Source organism: Erithacus rubecula (assembly GCF_903797595.1).
Source record: "Erithacus rubecula genome assembly, chromosome: 8".
NCBI lineage: Eukaryota > Metazoa > Chordata > Aves > Passeriformes > Muscicapidae > Erithacus > Erithacus rubecula.
The window spans coordinates 7,512,829-7,534,529 of record NC_136659.1 but is presented as its reverse complement, the minus strand read 5'-3'; the positions used below and the strand labels follow the sequence as shown (position 1 = coordinate 7,534,529).

The 21,701-nt window shown below is 38.7% G+C and overlaps 1 protein-coding gene across 1 annotated transcript; it reads left to right on the top strand.

Annotated features, from left to right (window-relative positions):
- The first annotated feature begins 3,980 nt into the window (after window positions 1-3,980).
- On the top strand, window positions 3,981-20,244 carry SLC40A1 (solute carrier family 40 member 1). The gene is made up of 8 exons (XM_079311069.1): window positions 3,981-4,242; window positions 4,454-4,521; window positions 8,702-8,861; window positions 9,654-9,769; window positions 10,088-10,214; window positions 13,182-13,424; window positions 15,264-15,923; window positions 16,979-20,244. Exons 1-8 carry the CDS (start codon window positions 4,203-4,205, stop codon window positions 17,296-17,298), a joined length of 1,734 nt encoding a protein of 577 aa, XP_079167195.1. The 5' UTR covers window positions 3,981-4,202; the 3' UTR covers window positions 17,299-20,244.
- The last annotated feature ends 1,457 nt before the right edge of the window (window positions 20,245-21,701 follow it).

Sequence of the window (21,701 nt, the reverse complement as noted above, 5' to 3'; positions counted from 1 at the left end):
TACTTTTTTTCTCATTTGGCACAAGATGTTTTCTTTATTTGAGTTTAGAGTGTTTTCTTATGACTGAGAAAGACTGGACAAAAGGAGTCTCTTCTTGAAACCAGTTGTCATATAACATATGGCCTAACATGTAACATATGATTTTAAGTTGTTTTGGTCACTAGTCAGGCTATCACTTATCAGTTACAAACGTTTAGCTTGCTTATGTAAACACAGAGCTGGTTCAGCTTCTTAAGCTGGAGTTGTGGATGAGATAGATTATTCTAGCTTCTAAAAAAAAATCTCTCAGTTCTGAATTTGCTGGAGGTTCTGGATGATTTTCTCACAAGAGTTTGTCAAGCCTAGCTCTGGTCCTGAAAATAATGATTGTTTCAGGTTAAAATGACTGATCTGTCACTTAGCCCTGAGAGACAGGAGGTGTCTGAATGAAAAAAATGCCTGAGTTCATCCCACTGTGGATCTTAGACAAAGTGGGAGGGAACAGATGTTTAGTTAATGACCATTAGATATAGATGTTCAGACTGCTAACATGTAAGTGACATGGACAGGTCTGGAGTAAAAGCTGAGAGATTTTCTACCCCACCTCTGCCTGTTTCCCTGTGCAAGAGCATTGCAGACTTGGAGTGTCAGCTGATGCAGAGATGGCAGTTCTGAGAGTTGAATGTGTGGGGTTATGACCAGCAGAGCCACAGCTTCCCATGCCTAAGTCATAGCAGGGGGCAGTGCAGTAAAGGCTTCTGAGTGTCACCCTTCAAAAGACACAGATTATATATATTCTTTACAATTTTGCTAGGCCTTGTGTGAGCTAAATGAATAAAAACCCACTTTGCCCACCAAGAGGTGTGTCTTAATGAAGAATGGCAATAGCATGATAATTAAACTTCATGAAACCTCTCAGCTGAGTGAAAGATCCAAGTGTGCATGAGGTCTCACTATGATTCATGCCTCTTTAGTTAAACCATGACGACAATTGCGAGTATTATTTGGTAAAATTGCTATTGTTCTAGGTTCAGCAGCTCTATTACAAACATGGTGCTTAAAAAAGCTGCCACTGATGTGGGCAGTTGTTTAAAGCCAAAATATATCCTCTCTCATTTTTAAAGCTGTGTCTTTCCTGGAAGTGTATCTTTGACTATTACTGACATCATAGTTATGCACTTACCAATAATGAAAATATTTTGAGTTGTTTACATCTTATAGTTTAATTGTTGCCCTTGTTGCCAGAAAAAGCAAATATAAGTCTTTTTAGAAATACTTTGAAGAATGCTTTTTGAATGAAATAACTTTTATATTTTAATCAGAAACTTTAAAAATGTAAAAACTAATTTAGTATTTCTATTTCTTCATTCAAATAATAACTAGAGAAATTATATTAGTAATATATTTTTAAGAAAGCATATGGAATTTATCCAGTGAAAAAAACTTTAGCTAGGAAGACTATAACATAAATATATATCTTGTTAATTCAAATCTCACTTTTTTATCTCCACATTCATTCTGCCAGTGACCATTAGTCAGGCCTGGTCTCAAATCCATGGCTGGTGTCTTGTGCCATTGTGGAAATTGTTGCTGCAAGACTTCTGAGTCAAGGGTGTACCAAGTAAAACTGGTAACTCCTCTCGTACAACTTTCAGCTATTAAACACCTCCCTAAATGCATCAGAAATATATAAATGTTGTGAAAAGGCTCTGGTGAGCCAGTCAGCTTGAAAAAAGATCTGCATCTTTAAAAACATATTTACAAGGGCTTCACAAAGCAATCTAATAAAATTTGTATTTAGTGGAGTATTAATAAAAATATTTGAGACTTTTTTTAACAGCATCTTAGATGTAAAAATCAAAGTGCTTAAGATACTGTATTACATTGGACATCAGTATTGTGAGGGAAAAAAACCTGAGCACAGACTTACTTTAATAAGCATATTGGGAAGATCATTAGCAAAGTGGTGGCAAATTTAGAAGAAATAAGTATGAATTTATTTCAATTTAAAGCAATTCCCCTGCTTTTGGAAATGCCTCACAAATCAGCTATGGTCTTTTAGCTATATGTCTACAGTCTCTGGACATTCATCAGGGAAGTTTTTAGCAAAGGATATAACATATATACCTTTGGATTTAAGAAATTCTGTTTGGTACTTGCTGGCAGCAAGTCCCCTGTGTCACTGTGTGCAGTGACTGTGGCGTGGCTGGGACATGCCTGACCTGCAGTGGACAAACTGCATGGTTTATCTGCACTGTGCAGTCACACACTGAGCACTGAGGACAGACCGACCTCACTGTGTGCACACGATACAGCCTCCCCTGACATCCCATACAGCAGCATTCCAGACACACACTGGCTTCACTCTGGGTCATACTGGACAGAGCTCGTGTTCTTCCATGAGAGAAACCCCAGAGAGATATAGCAATCATTGCTTTTCAAACTTCAAGAGATGTTTTCTGTGTTTTCTTTGCCTCTTGTCATAGCTTAAATAAAACCCAATTCATCGCTAGCAGAAAAAAATAGCAAAGATCATGAATTCAGCTGTATAATTCAATGCATTTGTATAAAATTCAGTGAACACTCAATCAGAAATAATTATTTAAACTCTAATTCATCCACATCGTTCTCTAGTAATAGAAAAAAGGTCTAACCAGCAGTACTGTGCTGGTAAGTGCTCTTGGTGTTACTGGATGAACTGCTGCTCTATCATATGTATGTATGTATATATGCATTATGTACCTGGCAAACCAGATCAGATCCCATCAATCCAGTAACCAAACATAACAGTGGCCACAAGTGCCACCAGGGACAGGCTGCAAAAGATGTGAGTCCAACATGATAGTCTGTAGTGGAGCAGGGCAGGCATCTGTCACACAGAAGAAACACAACTCACCTAGGATAACCAATCCCATTAAAACAGCAATTTTAGGCTTCCTATGTTTATATTAAATTTTATTTCAGAATTATTTTTCCCAAGGTATAGTTCCCATTATGCAAAGTATAATCCATGATTCATGCATAGAAAGTCATCTAATTAATGTAAGAATACTTTGAACAAGATCACAGGAGGGGCAACACCAAGGACAGGTTATTGGTCTGTTATGTCAGGCATTTATTTCTGGGATGGCCTATATACTTGGGGAAAAAAACAACCAACCAACCAACAACAACAAAAAAATCAAACAAAAAACCCCACAACCCAAACAAAAAGCAGTTTTACACACAGAGGAGGGAACTTCACAGTATTACACAATGAAAGGATTATCTCAGCTCTAGCAGCCAAGAACAATCATGATTTAAACCTCACAAGGACAGATAACTCTTAAATATTTTCATAGCATCCTGAAAAATATCTAGCTTATTGTATATTTAGACCGTTTTAAAGTTCTATAAACATGCATATTTTTGTGGTGGTCAATACCAAAAGTAGGTCACATAGTGTGCAAAAAAAAGTATTTATGGTAGGAACTGGGATGCTTCACCTGAAGCAGAGCCTGAACCAGCAGCAACTGGGTCAATTCTACATCATCCTCACTAGAATAGAAATGCTATTTCAATTAAATAGCTTGAATTTTGGTACCATGTTTAGGTTTGGTTTTTTGTTTTTTTTTTCTTGGAATTGAGAGCACTGTCCTTGGCAGTGTTTTAACCAAAGGCTGGTTGGTGGTACTTGGCGCTTCTCTTGCAACCCCAGCCTCTTGAATCCTCATATTCAAGGACGTCACGTTTTTTAAAATGCCAGGAAACAAAAAGGCAACAGCAGATAGCCGAGCCAGAGGCAGGACTAAGGGGCTCCCGGTTGCTGGGGTCCCACGGGCGGTGCCCGGGAGCCGAGGCTGCGGCACCATGCGCTGCCTGCCCGGGGACCCGAGCCCCGCTCCTCCTGCTCCGCCGGGCCCTGGTGTTGCCGGGGCCGGTGCTGGGGCCGGGGCCGGTGCTGGGGCCGCCCCCGGGGCGGGCCGGGCGGGGGCGGTGCCGCCGCCGCGTACAAAGGGCGGTGCGGGCCGGCTCCCAGCCCGACGCTTTCGGCAGCCCCGAGCAGCCAGCCGGGCGTCGAGCGGCGCTCGGCCCCTCCGCGGCGGAGCGACCCCGCCGCCCGCGCCGCATAAGGCCAAGGCTTTCCGACTTCAGCTACAGTGCTAGCTAAGTCGGGGAAGGCAACACGGAGCGAAGCCGCGCGTCCCCCCTTCTCTCGGCAGCGAGCGGCGGAGCGGGCCGGCATGGCGCGGGCAGCGGAGCCGGAGGGCCGGCGGCGCGGCGGTCAGTGCGGGCGGGCCGCGTCCCGAGCGGTTCCCGGGCGCGGGTGGCCGGGCGGGGCTGCCCGCGGGTGGGGGACACCAGATCGCGCCCTGTCCCGGCGGCGCCGCCGCTCCCGGAACGGGGTCCGCGGCAGCACACCGCCCCCGCTCTACCGAAATTCGGTGGATGTGCCCGCATCTGCTTTAGCATCTTTTTCTTATTTCTCATTTAGGATCTGTGATTGCCTATTTTACGTCTGCAAAGTTTCTTCTTTATCTTGGACATGCACTGTCCACTTGGGTAAGTAAAATACTGGCCTGGTAGAAGTAGGATTTTACTAATCTGGCTGTAATTTACCTGAGCTTTATTGGTGCTTTCCAAAAGTCTTCGCAAATTAGCACACCACTCTAGAGGTCTTGTTACAACACCTTACTGTTAAAAGTCTTCATAATCTTTACAAGGTACGTTTCAGTAGGTTTAGTTTTAGTGCAGAGCAGTGCAGTACTTTTGGAGGGACTGCTTCTGTACTTTTTAATGTTTTTAAATAACTGGAATCAGTGACACTCTTTATAGAGGAGCAAAATGAGAGATGGCCCATTGCAGCATTATATGTAAAGAACTTATACTTATTAATGAGAAATGCTCAGTGTTTACAGTGGACTCAGTATTGTCACTCACTAGCTAACTTGTTGAAAGCATCAGGAGTTGTCCTCTGTAAAATCATTTGCCTGCTGAAATGCTTTCTTTCTGTGCTAATATGATTTACCAGCTTTTACTCACATGAAGAATACTAAAAAAAAAAAAGTTACCTTAAGATATACACTAAAAATAGACAGCCTGATTCTGTTCCACAGAATAAAATTAAGAGTTTGTGTATTTTAACACAATCATAAGTCTCCATACAATGGTTTGGTTCAAAAATAAATGGAAAGTTTGCCCCTGTTTTCCTTGATTTGTGTTTTGGTCCTGCACTTGGACCGGTTTGATATATGTGTTAAACAAATGGCTGATCTCAGTTACAGCAGTGCATGCCTAACTCTGGAGCTTCTTGCTTTCACTAACCTGAAAGGTTGTACTGATGCTTCTCTTAGTGAAAGAAGTCCTTGAGTAGTATCAAATGTCTGTTTAAACAAGTGCAATATTTTGGCAGTTGTTAATGTTGAAAAGCAGCAAGCTGAACAGCTCCTTCAGAGGTTAGGGCTGTTTCCTGCATGCCCAGTTTTTGTCAGTCATGCCCACAAAGTTCTCACTGGCAGTTTGGCCAACCCTGCTTACTCTTTTCTGACCAGTGCTTCACAGCTCTGCCGTGGGCTTGCTCTGAGTTCCTGAGTAATAGTGACAAAGCAGAGTTGGAAAACAATCTTGCACACTGTAACAAATGGTAGAGTAAAAGATGTCTGTTTAGCAATATTAATGGGATATTCCTGGTTGTGTCCTGGTGCATTTTGTGCTGAAAATCTTGACTCAAAAAGCCCCAGCCAAATCTGCCTAAACAATAGTAGTTATTCTGCAACACTTTGACAGAACTGGGTGCAAGACTTCATCTTTTATATCTCCTAAGCTTTGGTGTTCCTGTAGTGTGAAGGCTTTTGCTACCAGGAATAGTGAACAAATACCTGAATTTCCAGAACACCAAGTAATAGATCATCTTTGTCTTAGAGTGGCTCTGTCCACAGTACAAAACCTGAGAAATGGGGTTTTGCTGTAATTGAGAGAGCTAATTAGGTTTCTGTGTTACTATGCCATTCCCAAATGCCTAGAGAAGCTGTAAATGATTAAACATGTCACATCTCCAGAAATGTTCAGACTTGAACAAAGTCTAGGCTCTGTTGAGCCCTTGCTCAGTAAAGTATTTGAGTGTGTGCCTGGCCTCAGGGATCTTAATAGGCTGGACAACAATGCTGAACTGGAGTCTCAGACCTTATGCTGTTGCTGTCTATCCCTCAGCAATAAAGGAGGAACAGCTTGGAACTGGGTTCACCTTGTTGGTGTCAGGCCTAATGTTTCCCAGGAGATCAGCTGATTGCAACTTCCCAGCCTTATCTGTGTGCCTCGGGAGGCAGTCAGTAGGTGGTAGTCTGGCTATTCATCAACTTGCTGGCTTCACTTCTGACGTGGGATTGTATACATTCAGTATAAGGTGATTGTAAGGGTAATTATAATTACAGAAGGGGAGGAGCTGTCTTTAAAAGGATAGTGATGCTGAACAGCTGCAGCTGTTTAGAAGCTTTGAAATGGCCACATTTTGAGATATTTTAAGGTGGGACTAAGTGTATATAATCAAGGATCTGCCTGTTTCTGAAGACAGCATTTGCTGTTCAAATTTCAGTGGATCTTAGCTTGAAATGACATACAAAACTCTCCAATTCACTAATATTGTTTTCTCCTCTACCTTTGTCTATTCTTTATGGTTTTTAGTTCTTGAAAGAAAATCACACTTTCAGGTTCTAAGAGCTGTGATTTCCCCAAAAATTATCTCTGGGTTGACCTGAACAAAATACTCTGGGTAAATGTGTTGGATAAAGCTGAACAGTGTTCACAGGCTCTTAGATGAAGTGTACAGCAGAATCAGGATGCCTCTGGAATCAAAGGACACTTTCTATGAGTTTGAAGTGAGATTTGTTTTTTCACTCTGACAGTGGTGGCCAGCACTGACTTGTACATACTTAATTTTTGTTAATGCCTTTTCAGTTTTGTCTAAATCCAGTAACTGAAACATCTGTGCATAAAGAAAAAAACAAACTTAATATGAATGTATTTCTTGGTTCATTTTTCTAGCTTAATAAACAGTTATCTGGGTTAATTCACCTGCATGTATTTTAAGTGGAATTCTATAAAGGTCATACTAAGTTTGAGTGAAAGCTGGAATTGGGAAATTATATGACTGTAGATTCATTGCTGGTATATTTTTCTATATATTTCTACTAACTAACCATGGAATGTAAGTGGATTATATTTACAGAAGGTTTTAGGTGTCCCTTGAGAGAAAAATGGTTTATATTATATGTGAGGAGATATAAAAGATGATCATGCTTACAGTAGCATTTGGATTTCGTTTAAAAAAGCATATACAATACCCTGAGGTATTTTATTACATTTTTATTAACTTCATCTATTTTTAATAAATAGATGACATTTTTGTTCCATGATTGGAATATAATTTTTCAGTCTGTTTCATTAAACAAGTATGAAAGTTTACATGTTACAATGTTTACAGGAACCTTCTTCAGTGAACTCAAATAACATTAAAAAGCAAGTGTTTTTTGTCTATACTGAACTGAAGACTAATCACACTTTGCAGTTATTTTGACCCTCCAAATATGTATCCAAATATGAGATTTTTATATATATCTTGATTGCTGTGTTACAGGGTGCTGGCTTTGATTTTTAAAAGTACTTTTATGTTATACCACCCCCAGCCCTTCTGAGAATTTGAGGTCCTTAGAAATTTGTACTCTTTGCTGTATCACATAGCAATTGTTTCCTTAAGATAAGGCAGCAGAAGGAAACAGTTTCATGTTTAGTTTGTTGAAGACTAATGTTAGGGACCCTGATTAAACAACCTGTGTGCCACAGAATGGTATGAATAATTTCTTTTCATCTTCTTTGTTTCTGGTTATAGAAAGCATTTTCTGTATTGCTGCAATATGTTTAAAAGTAAAGGGAGATGTGACAACAAAAACCTCCATGTATTTATTAGCATTCCTAAAATGTTTCAAATGGAGTGAAAGTGACTTGCATGTGTTTTAACAATTTATTCCTTTTTGTACCTGTAGCAAGTGGCATCAGAACATGAATGTGTTTTGTTCTAGGTATCAGGTTAAATTAACAATAGGCTAAATAGGTTAAACTAGTTTACAGCAAGTTAAATGACCTGTGCTATTCTGCCTCCTCTGAGTAATTTGCCAGTGCTGAAAACTGAAAACAGCTGAAGTCTGATTTCAGAAACTTCAGTTAACATTTACCCATATCTATCCTGATTTGTATGATGACTTGTTTATACTTGACTCACTCTTGTGTTATAAAGCAGCGCTTAAGCTTTGATCATCTAAGAGCAAACTGCTGCCTTGAAAAGTTACTTAAATAGCAATCAGTAGATCTGCTGTTAATATTTGATCTGTGCTGGAGAATTTGTGTAAGCTTTTTGAAGCTTGTTGGATGTGGCTGGTGACAGACTTTGTCCAGTAATATACTAATAGAAAATATTTTTTATTTGTGATACTATAAGCTGTAATAAGTTGCTTGGTTAGGATAGATGATCTTAATGATACTGGGAAAAAATCAATGGTGACAGGATGCAGCAATCAAAAAACCTCCAGAAAAACCACCAACCACAAAAACCCCTGCACTGCCACCTCTGTGTGTGTAACAAACCTCTAATTTAGTAGAGACACTTGACAGAGCTTTACAGTTAAATAGTGAACCTGAGAACTTCTAAAGAACAACCAGTAATGTTGTGTATGTTGTCTTGCTCTTAAAGGGAGATCGTATGTGGCATTTTGCTGTGTCTGTATTCCTGGTTGAACTTTATGGAAACAGCTTACTCCTGACTGCAGTCTATGGCCTGGTTGTGGCGGGATCTGTTCTTCTCCTGGGAGCCCTTATTGGAGACTGGGTGGACAAGAACTCCAGGCTCAAAGGTTAGATGCCTAGAGCAGGTTATTTACTTAAGGATGGATCAAATTCATGTTAAAAAGGTGAAGCTGACAGTCAAATATGAGAGTGGGGCTTGCTCATCCCTTCTAAGAAGGGTAGAGTGGTGATGGTTACACAAAAATACTTTCAAGCACAGGAGGAAAACAGTTTTAAGTCATGGTGTCACTCAGGCTAAACCCACGTGATGTGTAGAGATCAAAAGGTAAAAAATATGTAATTTTAAGGACTACAGACCAAATTCTTTTTGCATTAAGACACTAACATAAACTTGTATTATTTGTTGTCTCTTGTCTGGATGCAAACATCTTTCACTTAAATGTAAACACACTGCATTTGCATTATGCATATTGTATATATGCTCTAATCTGCTTTATAAATAAAATGAGATCAAATTCTTCAAATGAATTTTTACTTTTTGAAAATTTTCAAAATAGTATGCCTTCCATGGTAGGTTGAAGATGAATTTTAGAGGCTTGAGGTAGGTTTTTATTACTTGAAACATACTGTCAGCATTTAAACAGGGACTTAGATGGAGAGAAGACCTACTTAGTGTAAATCAAGAGCTACAAAGTTACACTAAACATTAGTTTGTTTCTCTAAGACAGTGGAAGATTCAGAATCCACTATGAAGTATACTTTTGCCACTTGTATTTTGGGGGAGACTAGGAAATTAGGGTTGTTTAATGAATCTGTGTGTGTTCCTTAATTATGTCTACCTTAAGGCTATAGTTACCTCATTCTTATGTTTATAACTGTTGCTCTCTGGTTTAAAACAGTGGCCCAGACATCCTTGATTGTGCAGAATTCATCTGTCATCCTGTGTGGTATTATCCTGATGATTATCTTCTTGTTTAAGACACAACTCTTGACATTATACCATGGATGGCTTCTTGTGAGTGCTTCAACTTTATTAATAAACAAATTAATTTATGAAGAAACTTTGGGAATCATGGGAGATGGATGAACTTTAACCTTTTTCCTCTAATCTGTATAGAAATTTCTGGGAGCCAGAACTGGCAAATGAAATGGCACTTGTTAGGTAAACAGAGATGATGATTTTCTGTCAGGAATTGTAGACTTGATCTCGTTTTATGTGAAGAATAATGCTAAAATGTGTGAAATCAAATATAAAAGTATTTTCTGCTTGTGTAGAAAGTGGAGATCTCCATCAGTTTTCTCACATTATAACTCTTCCCCTTTATCTCTCTAGACATTGTGCTATATCCTGGTTATCACTATAGCAAATATTGCCAATTTGGCCAGCACTGCCACAGCGATCACAATTCAGAGGGACTGGATTGTTGTGGTTGCAGGGGAAGACAGAAGCAAACTGGCAGGTGATATATATTGCCTTTATAATACTTTGCATGTCTTACTCTCTAAGCTTGATTTTATTTTTGTTTTAAGACTCTAGAGTTTTACAGAGATCAGTGCATCTTTGAGTTCCAGATAGTTTGAGAAAACATCAAGTTAAAGGGCAGCCTTTATTTTTCTCTTCCTCACTCTGGATTACAGCAGCTGAGATCACAAATTACTGTTGTGCTTTCAATTCAGTTTGGCATCCCTAAATTTGTTTTGCCCTCCTCTTAGTCCTTCTGCAGCCCTGTTAGGGAAACTAGTCCTGTTGAACAAGCCAAGTGTTGCAATACTTTATTTTTAGGTCCCTGGAATGAAACAGAGAACTCTTGCGTAACTGGGCTCCTCTCATAGGGATCAAAGAAAGATGCATGAGAATGAAGTCCAGAACAGTTAAGTAGGTATATTAGGAAATTGCCAGTAGGTAAAACTATGCATGTAGGCACATTTATCTAGCATTAGATGCCTAACTCAGAGTTGTGAATACTTTGCTTCAGTTGGAATTGGAAGCTCTGCTTTCCATTGACATCTGGTGCTTCTGAGCATTGGCTACAGACTAAACCATCTTTTGCCTAGAAAATAGGTTTTTTGCTGCACTTTCACAGTGACATTGATACTACTACTAGGATATGATTCCCATTCATATCCTATTGCTGCTTGGCAGTTGTGACACTTCTTGAATGTGAGAGACTGGGACCCTCACCAAAGATGCACAAGGCAAATTGCACCAAAGGTTGTACAACAGTCTTTGGCTGTGCTGCTCCTCTGATTGTAGCACAGCATGGAAAACAGCATTTTTTGTGACGAATTTGGTCAGGCTGTATGGGCTCTGAATCAACCCCATAAGGGGACTTAAGCCTTCTCAGACAGAGGAACTGATACTGCACTGCAAACAAGGCACAGAGCAGTTTAACATTACCCAGACCTTCTAACTCTGGAACTAAAGTTTAAGTCTGATACAGTTTGGATGCCTTCAAGCTTAGACAACATTTCAGCTTCTGGACTCTAATTTTGTATAAAGCTGCCTAAATTGCCCATAAAGTTCAGAGTCCTTTTGGAAGTTTTAATCCTGCATTCCAGGTTCTTACATTGTGTTTATCTCCAGTGAAGAAATATTGCTTACTCATTTCATCCAGGAAAGGCTAATTCTTAGATGTATTGCAAGTGTCATATTTTTATTTCCCAGTCTACAAATTATCCTCCCTGATCTTTATTTTGACCTTGCAGTGCCTTTCTAGGTTATGACTTTTGTAGAGCAGCAATACAGGTGAACTTTATTCATCCATGTGAATCACAGGTAGAAAAATAGCAGCTATCTGTAAAAGTCTTAGGTTAATGAGAACTCTTAAAACTTTATTCTTGTGTCAGATCTTACTCAGCAAATAATCTCCCCCATCCCTGGCCCACATAGCACACATGAGGTAAAGTACAGACCACACCTGCAGTGAACTGCTTGCCTGGAAGTCAGTCCTGACTCTTTACTGCTTCGTGAGCTCAGGCACAATTGTATGACCACTTAGATTTTGTACTGAGAAATCAGGCAAGAGGTTACTGGAAGCTCTCTTAAGATTTGATTGAGAATGCAAACAACCACTGAATTAAGTGCATTAGTTCAACAGATTTATCTGAAACATCCCTTCCAGGCTGAAGAGGCTTGTTTGCTGTTTAACCATGCTATAACCCAGAGACTGTTGAAATTCCTTTACTAAAAAAAAAAAAAAAAAAAAATGAAGTGCTGAGGCTGACTTCATAGCAAATACTGTTGTCCATCTCTGCATTGCTACCTTATCTCAAAGAGAAATCTTAATTATGCAAGTTAGTTGAATAGAGAAATAAAACCTTACCCTGACTTCTCCTTTGTTGCTCTTGATTAGTTTTCCTGTTCACTCTTTGTATGTTTTTCTGAGTGGGATTAATAGCCTTCCTTAACTCAAAAAACAAAGGTAGGTTAGTTGGAATTTTTAAGGCCAAATATTATGCAATTATCTAACTTAACTATTTGACTGAGGGTTAACTAGGTTAACATTGAATTGACCTTGAAATAGAGTAACTTGAATGTTTCTTTGAACGGCAAGGAGTAATTCTCTACAGATTTAATAAAGCAGATTCATACTGGTGTAGAATTTTACTTGCCCTTCAAGAGTTTGGATTTTACAGTAGGATTCTAAAAGAGGCTTCATGTGTGAAACCACTGTCTAGTAGAAGAATGGCACTACTAATTGGAAACATACAGGAGCCCAGACAGTTTAATGACAATAAAGTAGATAAGATTGAGGGTGAGGCATTCCCTAGCAGCAAGTGAAAGATGCATTTGTGCTGAGAAAGGGTTGCATGTTTTGACTGTAAACATCAAAGGACCAGAAAGGAGTGAGGACTTTGCTCAGTAAGATCTAAAGATGCCTAGAGCTGCCATTGACCAATGTGACTTAAAAAGGAAATGGAAAAGCCACTTCAAAGTTCTGCTGCTATCATGGTGGTTCTATGGTCACCAGTTATTAGAAGTAAATGGAGGAGGCTAAGAAATGTGTTGGGAGATAAATTACTATCTTCCCAAGACACAGTTCTACCTTATGAGATGCCTGGAGCTGAGCATGCTAGGTTTGAGTGTTACAGGGCATAGAGCTCAGAGTCCACAGTATCAGTGCTGTGTAAAAGTGATCTGATCTCATGATGAACAGGACTATGCTGCCACAGTAAACCCAACATACTAAACCTGGATGACCTCATGCAGGAAAAACTGGCAGGAGTAGGGATTTGGCTTACAAATACCTTGGTTGATTGCAGTGAACTTAAACACTGAAGTTTGAAGGTGCCTCTGGTTACTCCTGGAATCAGTTGCAGTTGGGGCAAGACTTGTAGCTTTACATGTGCAATTCACAATTATGTTAGTGAATATGTCACTGTAAGTGTTCTCAAGTCATTTCATATCATCAAATAATTTCTGACAGATATGAATGCCACAATAAGAAGAATTGATCAGCTGACCAATATTTTGGCCCCAATGGCTGTTGGTCAGATAATGACATTTGGCTCCCCGATGATTGGCTGTGGATTCATTTCTGGCTGGAACCTGATGTCAATGTGTGTGGAATATCTGCTGCTCTGGAAGGTTTATCAGAAAACCCCCACTCTGGCTCGCAAATCTGCAAAAGTTGAAGCATCGGAACTGAAACAGCTGAATGCAAAGAAAGGTATTGAAAACACAGAAGTGGCTATTTCAATTCACTGTGTGTTCTTTGCATCAATCAAGCCAAGTGTTGACTTTTTTCTTCTACAGGCACTGCTTTGAGTGCTTTTGAGGCTGAATAGCTTTCTGCTCCTAGCTTGGAGATGTCAGGTTTGGGGAATAGATACCAGAGACTTGAATCTAAGCAACAATACTTTGTGCAGCTTCTTGAGGAGTTCCATAAAATGCAGCCCAAGAATTATCTCCTCTTCATTAACCCCTTAGAGTAAATCTTCTGTGTAACTTTAGGCTGATCATAGGGGATCTTCCCATCCATCTATACCATAGCTGATAGGACCAGGCCCTTGGCTCTGTAGTGTCTACAGCCTCTGTAAGACCATTCCTTGCTAACTCATCTCTGCTTACACAGGTTGTAGAATAGATGGTCATATTTCTATTCTGGTGTGACCGAATGATTTTTCGCATGTTCCAGGAAATGGTGGAGAAAAAACTTTTGGCCTTCAGTTCTGCTTCTTTGGCAAAGCAGTACAAGTGGGATTTGCAGTGTAGATAACTATGACTATTACTATAAGTAACACTAAAATTGATACTAACATCACTTTAGATAAATCCAATATCAGAAATTTAAATTCAGAAGCAAACCTTTTTATTGTGAAGTAGTAAAAATGTCAGATGCTGCAATACTAAACTTGAGTGTTTCCCTTTTTTTTTATTATATGGATACTACTGAAAATCCATGTTATAGCCTCCCATCTCCAATAGGTGGTGGGTTTCTGTTTGGGTTTTGTTGTTTGGTTTTTTTAGTTTTTTTTTTTTAATTAGGAAGAATTCTGCAGTTTTGTTTAAATGTTAACTAACAATCTTGTCTCAATATATTGTGAGTTAAACAGCTGCTATTAAAAATCCTGAAGAGATCTATCTTCCCAGCCATCAGATCCATGATGGTAATAGCTGCTCCAGTAAGCTGTTGGACCAGGCTGATGGCAGTTGAGAATTAGAGAGTGTAGAAGGCTCCATAGCTTTGACATTTGCTAAATACTTCATTCTCCAGAAGCATTTAAGAGCCAGTTCCAATATGTAAGAAACACTTCTTAATCTTTGCAGTTGCAGTATTTTGATTTCATTAGAAGACTTTGTGTTTTTAAAGGTTGCTGAGCTACTTCATGTGTCTTGCTGTATGTGAAGTTAGTTTTGAACTTAATAGTTTAAAACACTCCTCAGGCATCCGGACATTTGTAGAATGTCTAATCTCTTTACTAGTGTAAATACTGCTGTGAGTTTTTGGATTTTTGTTTGTGATCAGTGGAAGTGCCTTTTTCTTTTATTACAGTGAGAATGGAATTGTAGAAATACATAGGTTTTCAGGTTCGTTTACTTTTTTTTAAAGTCGGTTTTTTTTGAAAGCTTTTGGCTCTGGACAGGCTTTAGCCTTCTTCCATGACATTGGATACTGACAGATGTTTAAGTATTTCCTTCTTTTTCCAGTTAATGCTTTTAAGCACACAAAGCTGTGTTAAAATGCCAACTGACACTTTCATTAGGCAATTAATTTCTCTGTGGAGCTTGAGCATTCAGTCACAAATCTAGAAGCAGGCAGTGCTTTCTCCTATCACTGTTTAATTAATTAAATTGATAGGGATAATCTTTACTTGATCTTACTCCCAAGGTAGGATTTAAGAATGCTTTAAATGATTTTAGTTTAGATACCTAAGAGAAAGCTTGGTAGTGGAGTTTGGCTGATGCACTTCTGCAGTAGTGAGCTTGTGGCAAATAGTTGTCTGTTGCTTTACACTGTACAATTTGCAGGCAGGAGTGTATCTGACAGCTCCATTTCTGTTTACAGAGAGTGACACAAAACCTGCTGAAGGAGTGCAGTTAATTATTGAGAAAGATGTAACTGGCTTTGAGCCCCAGGAGGAGAAGGAAGTCGGCTGCGCTGCCCGGATTGCCGAACCTTTCATAACGTTCCGGGACGGATGGGTTGCGTACTACAACCAGCCGGTGTTCCTTGCAGGCATGGGCCTTGCATTTCTCTATATGACTGTTCTGGGATTCGATTGTATCACTACAGGCTATGCATACACTCAGGGGCTGAGTGGCTCTGTGCTAAGCCTCCTCATGGGTGCCTCAGCAGTCACTGGAATCATGGGAACAGTAGCTTTCACTTGGCTCCGGCGCAAGTGTGGCCTCATCCGCACAGGTCTGATTTCTGGAGTTGCTCAGTTGGCTTGTCTGATCTTATGTGTCGTCTCTGTATTTATGCCTGGAAGTCCTATGGATTTGACTGTTTCCCCATTTGCTGACATCAGTGCCAGGCTGTTTGAGAATGAACCATTGCCTACTATAGCATCTCCAGAGCCTGAAATGATTTTTGCAACTGGAATGCCCAACATGTTAAACGGGTCTATTGATCCTGCTAACAGTGACCCAGAGATGAGTCCTGAGCCCGTGCCTTTAATCTCTGTTAGTCTCCTGTTTGCAGGAGTCATTGCTGCTAGAGTTGGTAAGTATTACATCTCTGTTACTATCTGGTTTATTATCTGCTTTCAATTCTAAACATTACAATGCCTGTCAACTAAATGCAATTGACTTTTAGAATTTGAGGTGACAATTGAAGTATTACATTGTTTCTAGGGCCAGTTGATTATACTTCACATAAAAATGAAATGATCCTGCAATAGCATCACTAGGGTGAAGACTGCAGTACTAATTTCATGTCACTATCAGGAGGAAAGTTAACACATTTGAAGATGATTGTAACATATTTTTTGGAAAGCTTATTTGTCTTCAGAACCAAATGAAACCACTTGTTACTAGGAAATGACACTAAACACATCTACTATGAAAACCTTCAAATTTCAGTTTACTAATTATTTCCTTATACAAATGGTCTTGGTGTTTAGAAAGGCAAGGTTGGCAGATTAATTTTTTGAGGCATTGCTGGTTAATGTAGTATTAAGTATCTGTATATATTTATATATAACAGAATAGGCAGTCACATATAACAGTAATGGTCATCTGTGGAATCATTATCCTCAGTTTCTGTATTTTTTGTGGAATTCTGGAAGAATAAAATACTTGGCTCACACATATTGAGTTAGTTTGCAAGATAATATGCTAAACCTAGATCATGAACAGATTAAACCAGTATGGAAGCTAATGTCAACCATTTGAAATGGTGCATTTTGCATAGTTTAAAAGAGGTTTTTTGGGGGTTTTTTTGCAGATTTTTAGTAATTGCATCTAGCATGAATACACTGTAAATAGCTGTAAGCCAGCTATTTAAACAAGGAAAGGATGAATAAAACATTAACTCAATAGTCCTGATGAAAGAGGATGTGACAGGCAACTTAAGGTGTCAAGTTTATGTATTATTTCAGAAGATTTTTGTAAAAGGAAAGTAAATTGCTCTTGAATGTGAATGTGAAATTGGTTCTAGTCAACAAGGGGATATCTTATCCTATGCAATTTTGGCAGAAGTGATGAATTGAGTTGTGCCAGTGATAAGTTTGCCATGGGAAGCCTAGCAGTGTGGATAACTGTTTTTTCTCTCCATAGGTCTTTGGTCCTTTGATTTGACTGTCACACAGTTACTCCAAGAAAACGTCATAGAATCTGAAAGAGGCATCATAAACGGTGTCCAAAACTCCATGAATTATCTTCTTGACTTGCTGCACTTCATCATGGTCATCTTGGCCCCAAACCCTGAAGCTTTTGGCTTATTGGTGCTCATTTCTGTGTCTTTTGTTGCAATGGGCCACATAATGTACTTCAGATTTGCCCAAAAAAGCTTGGGAAAACAACTTTTTGTTTGTCACACTCCTGATCCCAAAGCAGCTGCTGACAGTTCACCACCTGGTAATACATCTACTGTATGAAAGGATCCACTTCTCTTACTAACTTTGCTTCACAAATACCATGGTTAAGCACATATACTTGCTTTAATGACCCTGTTTGAGGTGTTTCTCTAGAGTTGAATGCATAACTTAGCTGTTTGGGGAAGCTGTCCAAGAGAGAAAATTCATTTTACAGTGACTCTATAAATGTTTCATGCTTGGCAGAGGACAGCCTGGTTGCATCTTGACAGCTGCAATATCAAAGGTTCCCCACAAGTTTCAAGTCTGGTGTTTGATCACAAAAATGCTGTTCTAGTTCCACTGCTGACCCCCAGAGTGAAGTGGTTAAGTTGTTATCCATATTCAGTTTACCATGGATTCTGACTAATTCTTGTGTTCACTGAGTAAAATGAGGTCTTTTTTCCTTCTTTTTAGTTAGTTCAGAATAAGTTTTTATACAGTATTTGGTTGTTTGGAGTTTTTCTCCAATATTCCTTTACCAAGAACAGTTCTCTCCTATATTCTTAAACTGTTATAAACATCCTCTTGTTGGGCTTTGATAGTCCTTGTGGGTCCCTTCTAACTCAAAATATTCTATGATCCTTCTTGAATTCTTCTAGTAAACTCAATTTTTTTTTGGTCCCAAAACCTTTATAGTATTTTATGTTTTGGTTTAACTTTATGGAAACACCTTTGCAGGTTTTTTGCATGTTTCCTTACAAATTAGACAACTGTTAGGTACAAGATATTGTATTACACTTTTGTTGCACTTCTTAGAGTAAAACAGCCTCATTTAGCAGAAGCTATTGATGTAATATTACACAGCATGGCTTTAAAATTGCAAATGGCAGGTTTGCTCGGGTTTGATGTTGCAGAAAGTGCTAAGGTCAGTAGTACTGGTAGAAAAATAAGTTGTAGTGCTAACTTTAGTTTTTGCCTCAGAATACAAGCAGCTTTAGTTACTTTTCCAATATATCAGGCTTTAATATGGTTTCTGAAAACAATTGCATTTGAAAATAGCTAATATTTCAGGCAAAAGGTGGATTACTTGCATTTTTCTGATGTGTATGTGAATTTTGACTTTGTTCTAAAATACAGTGAGATGATGGACTGAGAGGCCCTCTAAAGCAACTTCAGAGCAATGAAAATGATACATCCCCTCTGTTCAATAAGTTCTTGCTTTTTTGGTTTAGTTAGTTGTTTTTTTTAACCCTGCATGTGTACTAACACAGTACTTCCATAGTCATTAACCCTGTTGTGCACTTTTGTGGAAACTACGCACTTTGCTCTCTCAGTAGAGTTGAACCTGGTGGTGTTCTGAGTTTTCTTATGGCTTGGCAGTCTGACTTCTAAATTTGAATATTGGTAAAATGTTTGTTTGCAAAATAAGTAGTATGCAAAAACAATGTCAGCAACTCGTGAAAAGTATCCTCTGTAATTGTAAGGGTTTTTTTAATTTTAGGTACTGTCCTTCACAGTCATATCTGTTACCAGACTCAACCCTGGAATGTAAATGTGTGAACTCCATTGAAATTAAAGGCGTTACACCAGGGCTGAATCTGGCCATCACAAATGTTTTAACAATTATCTGTCAAAGAATGTAAAGAACCTCTAGTGGCTTTTGTCTCAGATACAGTGTTTTGTAAGAGGCGTGAAATGGAATGAATGGCAATCCAATGTACAACCATTAGACTTGCAGCCCATAGTTTTCAATAACTGGATGTAACAATTTTCCTCTGATGGACCAAACCTAATAATTACTCAATGTTGCTGAAAGCTTCTCAGGGATGTTTTCACTAGGTTTATAAATGTTTATACTTTGACCAAGAATTTGGGTTTTGTTTTGATATAATAAAGTAAAATATGTAATTTAGAGTAGATTTAAAATTTGTGACTCAATCCTGAGTGTAACTTAAGGAAAAGGGAATTTTGCCATCAGCAGAATTTGTCAGAAGACAAATAAAACAAGCTTATCTAGATTTGTAAATATGTCCAAAGGATAGCCTTATGTGGTATATGATAAGCACATTAGTAAATGAAATAGCTCTGATTTGCCAAATATATTTTCTCATGTGTAAATTGGGACCAGATTTTAATATTGTTAAATATAAATAAAGGTAGTCCAAATGTCAGTGAATGCCTCTATACTGCACTTTGAAAAACATCTGAATGCCACTGTATATCTTGGACTCACTGGCCATCAGGGAAACAAAGCTGAAAATGCAGCTTTTTTTTGTGCTGTCTACAGTGCACAGAATCCAGGGTGCCTAAACTTTCATGCTGTAGCACTAAGCACCAGACATCCTAGAGAGGATGTATTTCTGAAGTCTAGAGAGCTCCAAATTGTGACAAATAGAGTTGGGAGCTTGCCATGTTTCTCTGTCTGTTCCCAAAGGCTTTTTTTTTTTCTTTCTCCAAGAACAATTTAGTCGTATTGAATTTGAGTAGCAATTTGTTTCATAAATAGTTCCACTAGATAATGCAGTACTATTAGGAGAGGACTGGAGCTTTGTATTTGGTAAACATGATGTGGTTAGGATTCATATGTGCATATCACAGCTGGAAGGCAAGACAATCCTAAAATAGAAAAGTGCATGCTAGTTTGAAGAGGAATAAGGAGGTTTAAATTGCAAAACTTGTGTGTATTGGTCTGTGTTGGATGTCAAAAAATGTATGCTGCTTGAGCACAGCCCATTGTGTGCGAGTCCAAGATGTGTGCAGACACCTGTACTCAGTAGTGCTTTGAAGCAGTGTGGAGCCTGAAGTCTTACTTAGCAGGACTTTCATTAAGTAAGCATTTTTGGCCTTGTATTTATTTATTTTTTTTTAAAAAAATGTCCAAATTGGATGAAAACTGCCCTTAAAAATGTACACACTAGAAATCAGTCTTACCAGAATATTTTATTATACAACCTTATGCTGGACATAGTATTGATTTATGTATTACTATTGTTAAAGCTAATTAATAAATTTGCATAAAAAACTTAATTGTCCTGTATTTTTCTGTTTGTGGGTGTCTGGGTATGCTACACTTAGCATGGATCCTGTGCAGAAAGGTCTTTTTGTATGATGGATTGGAACTGCAATGAAGCACAAACAAATAGCGTTGAGGAGGAAGCATGTGACAAATGTAGTTAAGATCTTTCAATGACCTTGTAACTCTTTGGTGAATTGCTCTTTATTTACCACCCACAGTGAAAAGTTAAGACACAATAGATGAGGGTCTTGCAAGCTCAGCCTGGGTCTTGCATTGGCCATAGAACAATTTTGTGTCCTGGCCTGCTGAGCAACATGAAGCAAATGATTTTACCTTGCCATGTATCTTTATCATGCTGATTTTGAGATGATGGCCTTCTGTAGCAGCAACCTGTAGGGATAGGAGTGGTCACGTTTTAGTAGTCAAGTACTTTTCCAGACTAAACCCAGAATGTTTCATATAGGACTGCTTCTAGCTTTGTGTATTTAGGTTATGTTTGCACAAAGGATCCTTCTTTAGAAGGATGTTACAGTAGTTCACTAGGAGCTTTCTGAATTGATTCCTCTTTGAACTAGGATTTTCCTATAAACAGACCTGTATAGTTTGTCCCCAGTTGTTAATGTTTGCCTTCTTCACTGCTGATTACAAATTAAGACAAGTGTTAAAATACTGACTTGAAAGTGTAGGTACACATATCCACCCCTGTAAATATAAAAGTACAGAGAAAAAGATTTGTGAATGGTATTGTGTATTTAATAGGTAAAGAATACTCCTTTAAATTAAAGAATTCACTTCACAATTTACTATTTGATGGTTTCACTGGATTTTTTTACTCAGTTGTAAGCATTTTGCAGAGTTCTGAGTTTAAGCCCCTGAGGAATTCACTGCTCAGCAACCAAAGGTAAAATGACTGGAGATATCTACCACTGTTTGTTTGTTGCACTTCTGGGCTTACCAGGTAGTTGAGATATCAGCCCTGCCTGTGGAGGGCAAGGTGATATCTCTGTATATTCTGTATTGTATTCTCCTCTGAAATATTTAACTGCTTTTGTTTTCAAAAGCATTTTCATAAAGTGAGCACTGGTAATGGGGTATGAAAGTTTAATCTCCTTAAAGGAAAAAACAGTCAACTCAGACCCTACACTTAAACTATTTTGTTTCTTTGGTGGGAAATCTAACTCAAATTCCAAAGAAGTAGGTTCATATCTAGTAATTTTAAAATACTACAGTAATTTCTGTATTTTCTTCTGTAAATTACATGGTGGATGTCCTAGGAATCAGAGTAAAGACTGTTTCTGCTAGGGAAGAGTGCAACTAGTGGGTGTAGCTTTTCTGAATCCACCACACTGGAGGTGGTAATGCCTTTCTGTCTAGCTCAAGGCTGACCTACTTTCAGGTTCTCCAGGAATATTACTGTGCTGTGCTCTGCATTCATGTCTTTCTCAAGTACTTAGTAGTAAGTGTTAGA

Excerpts from the sequence above, each read along its gene's own strand:
- SLC40A1 (XM_079311069.1), top strand. The coding sequence starts at position 4,203 with ATGGCGCGGGCAGCGGAGCCGGAGGGCCGGCGGCGCGGCG. Across the intron at positions 9,770-10,087 it reads TATACCATGGATGGCTTCTT|ACATTGTGCTATATCCTGGT; the intron begins GTGAGTGCTTCA and ends TTATCTCTCTAG. Across the intron at positions 10,215-13,181 it reads AGACAGAAGCAAACTGGCAG|ATATGAATGCCACAATAAGA; the intron begins GTGATATATATT and ends AATTTCTGACAG.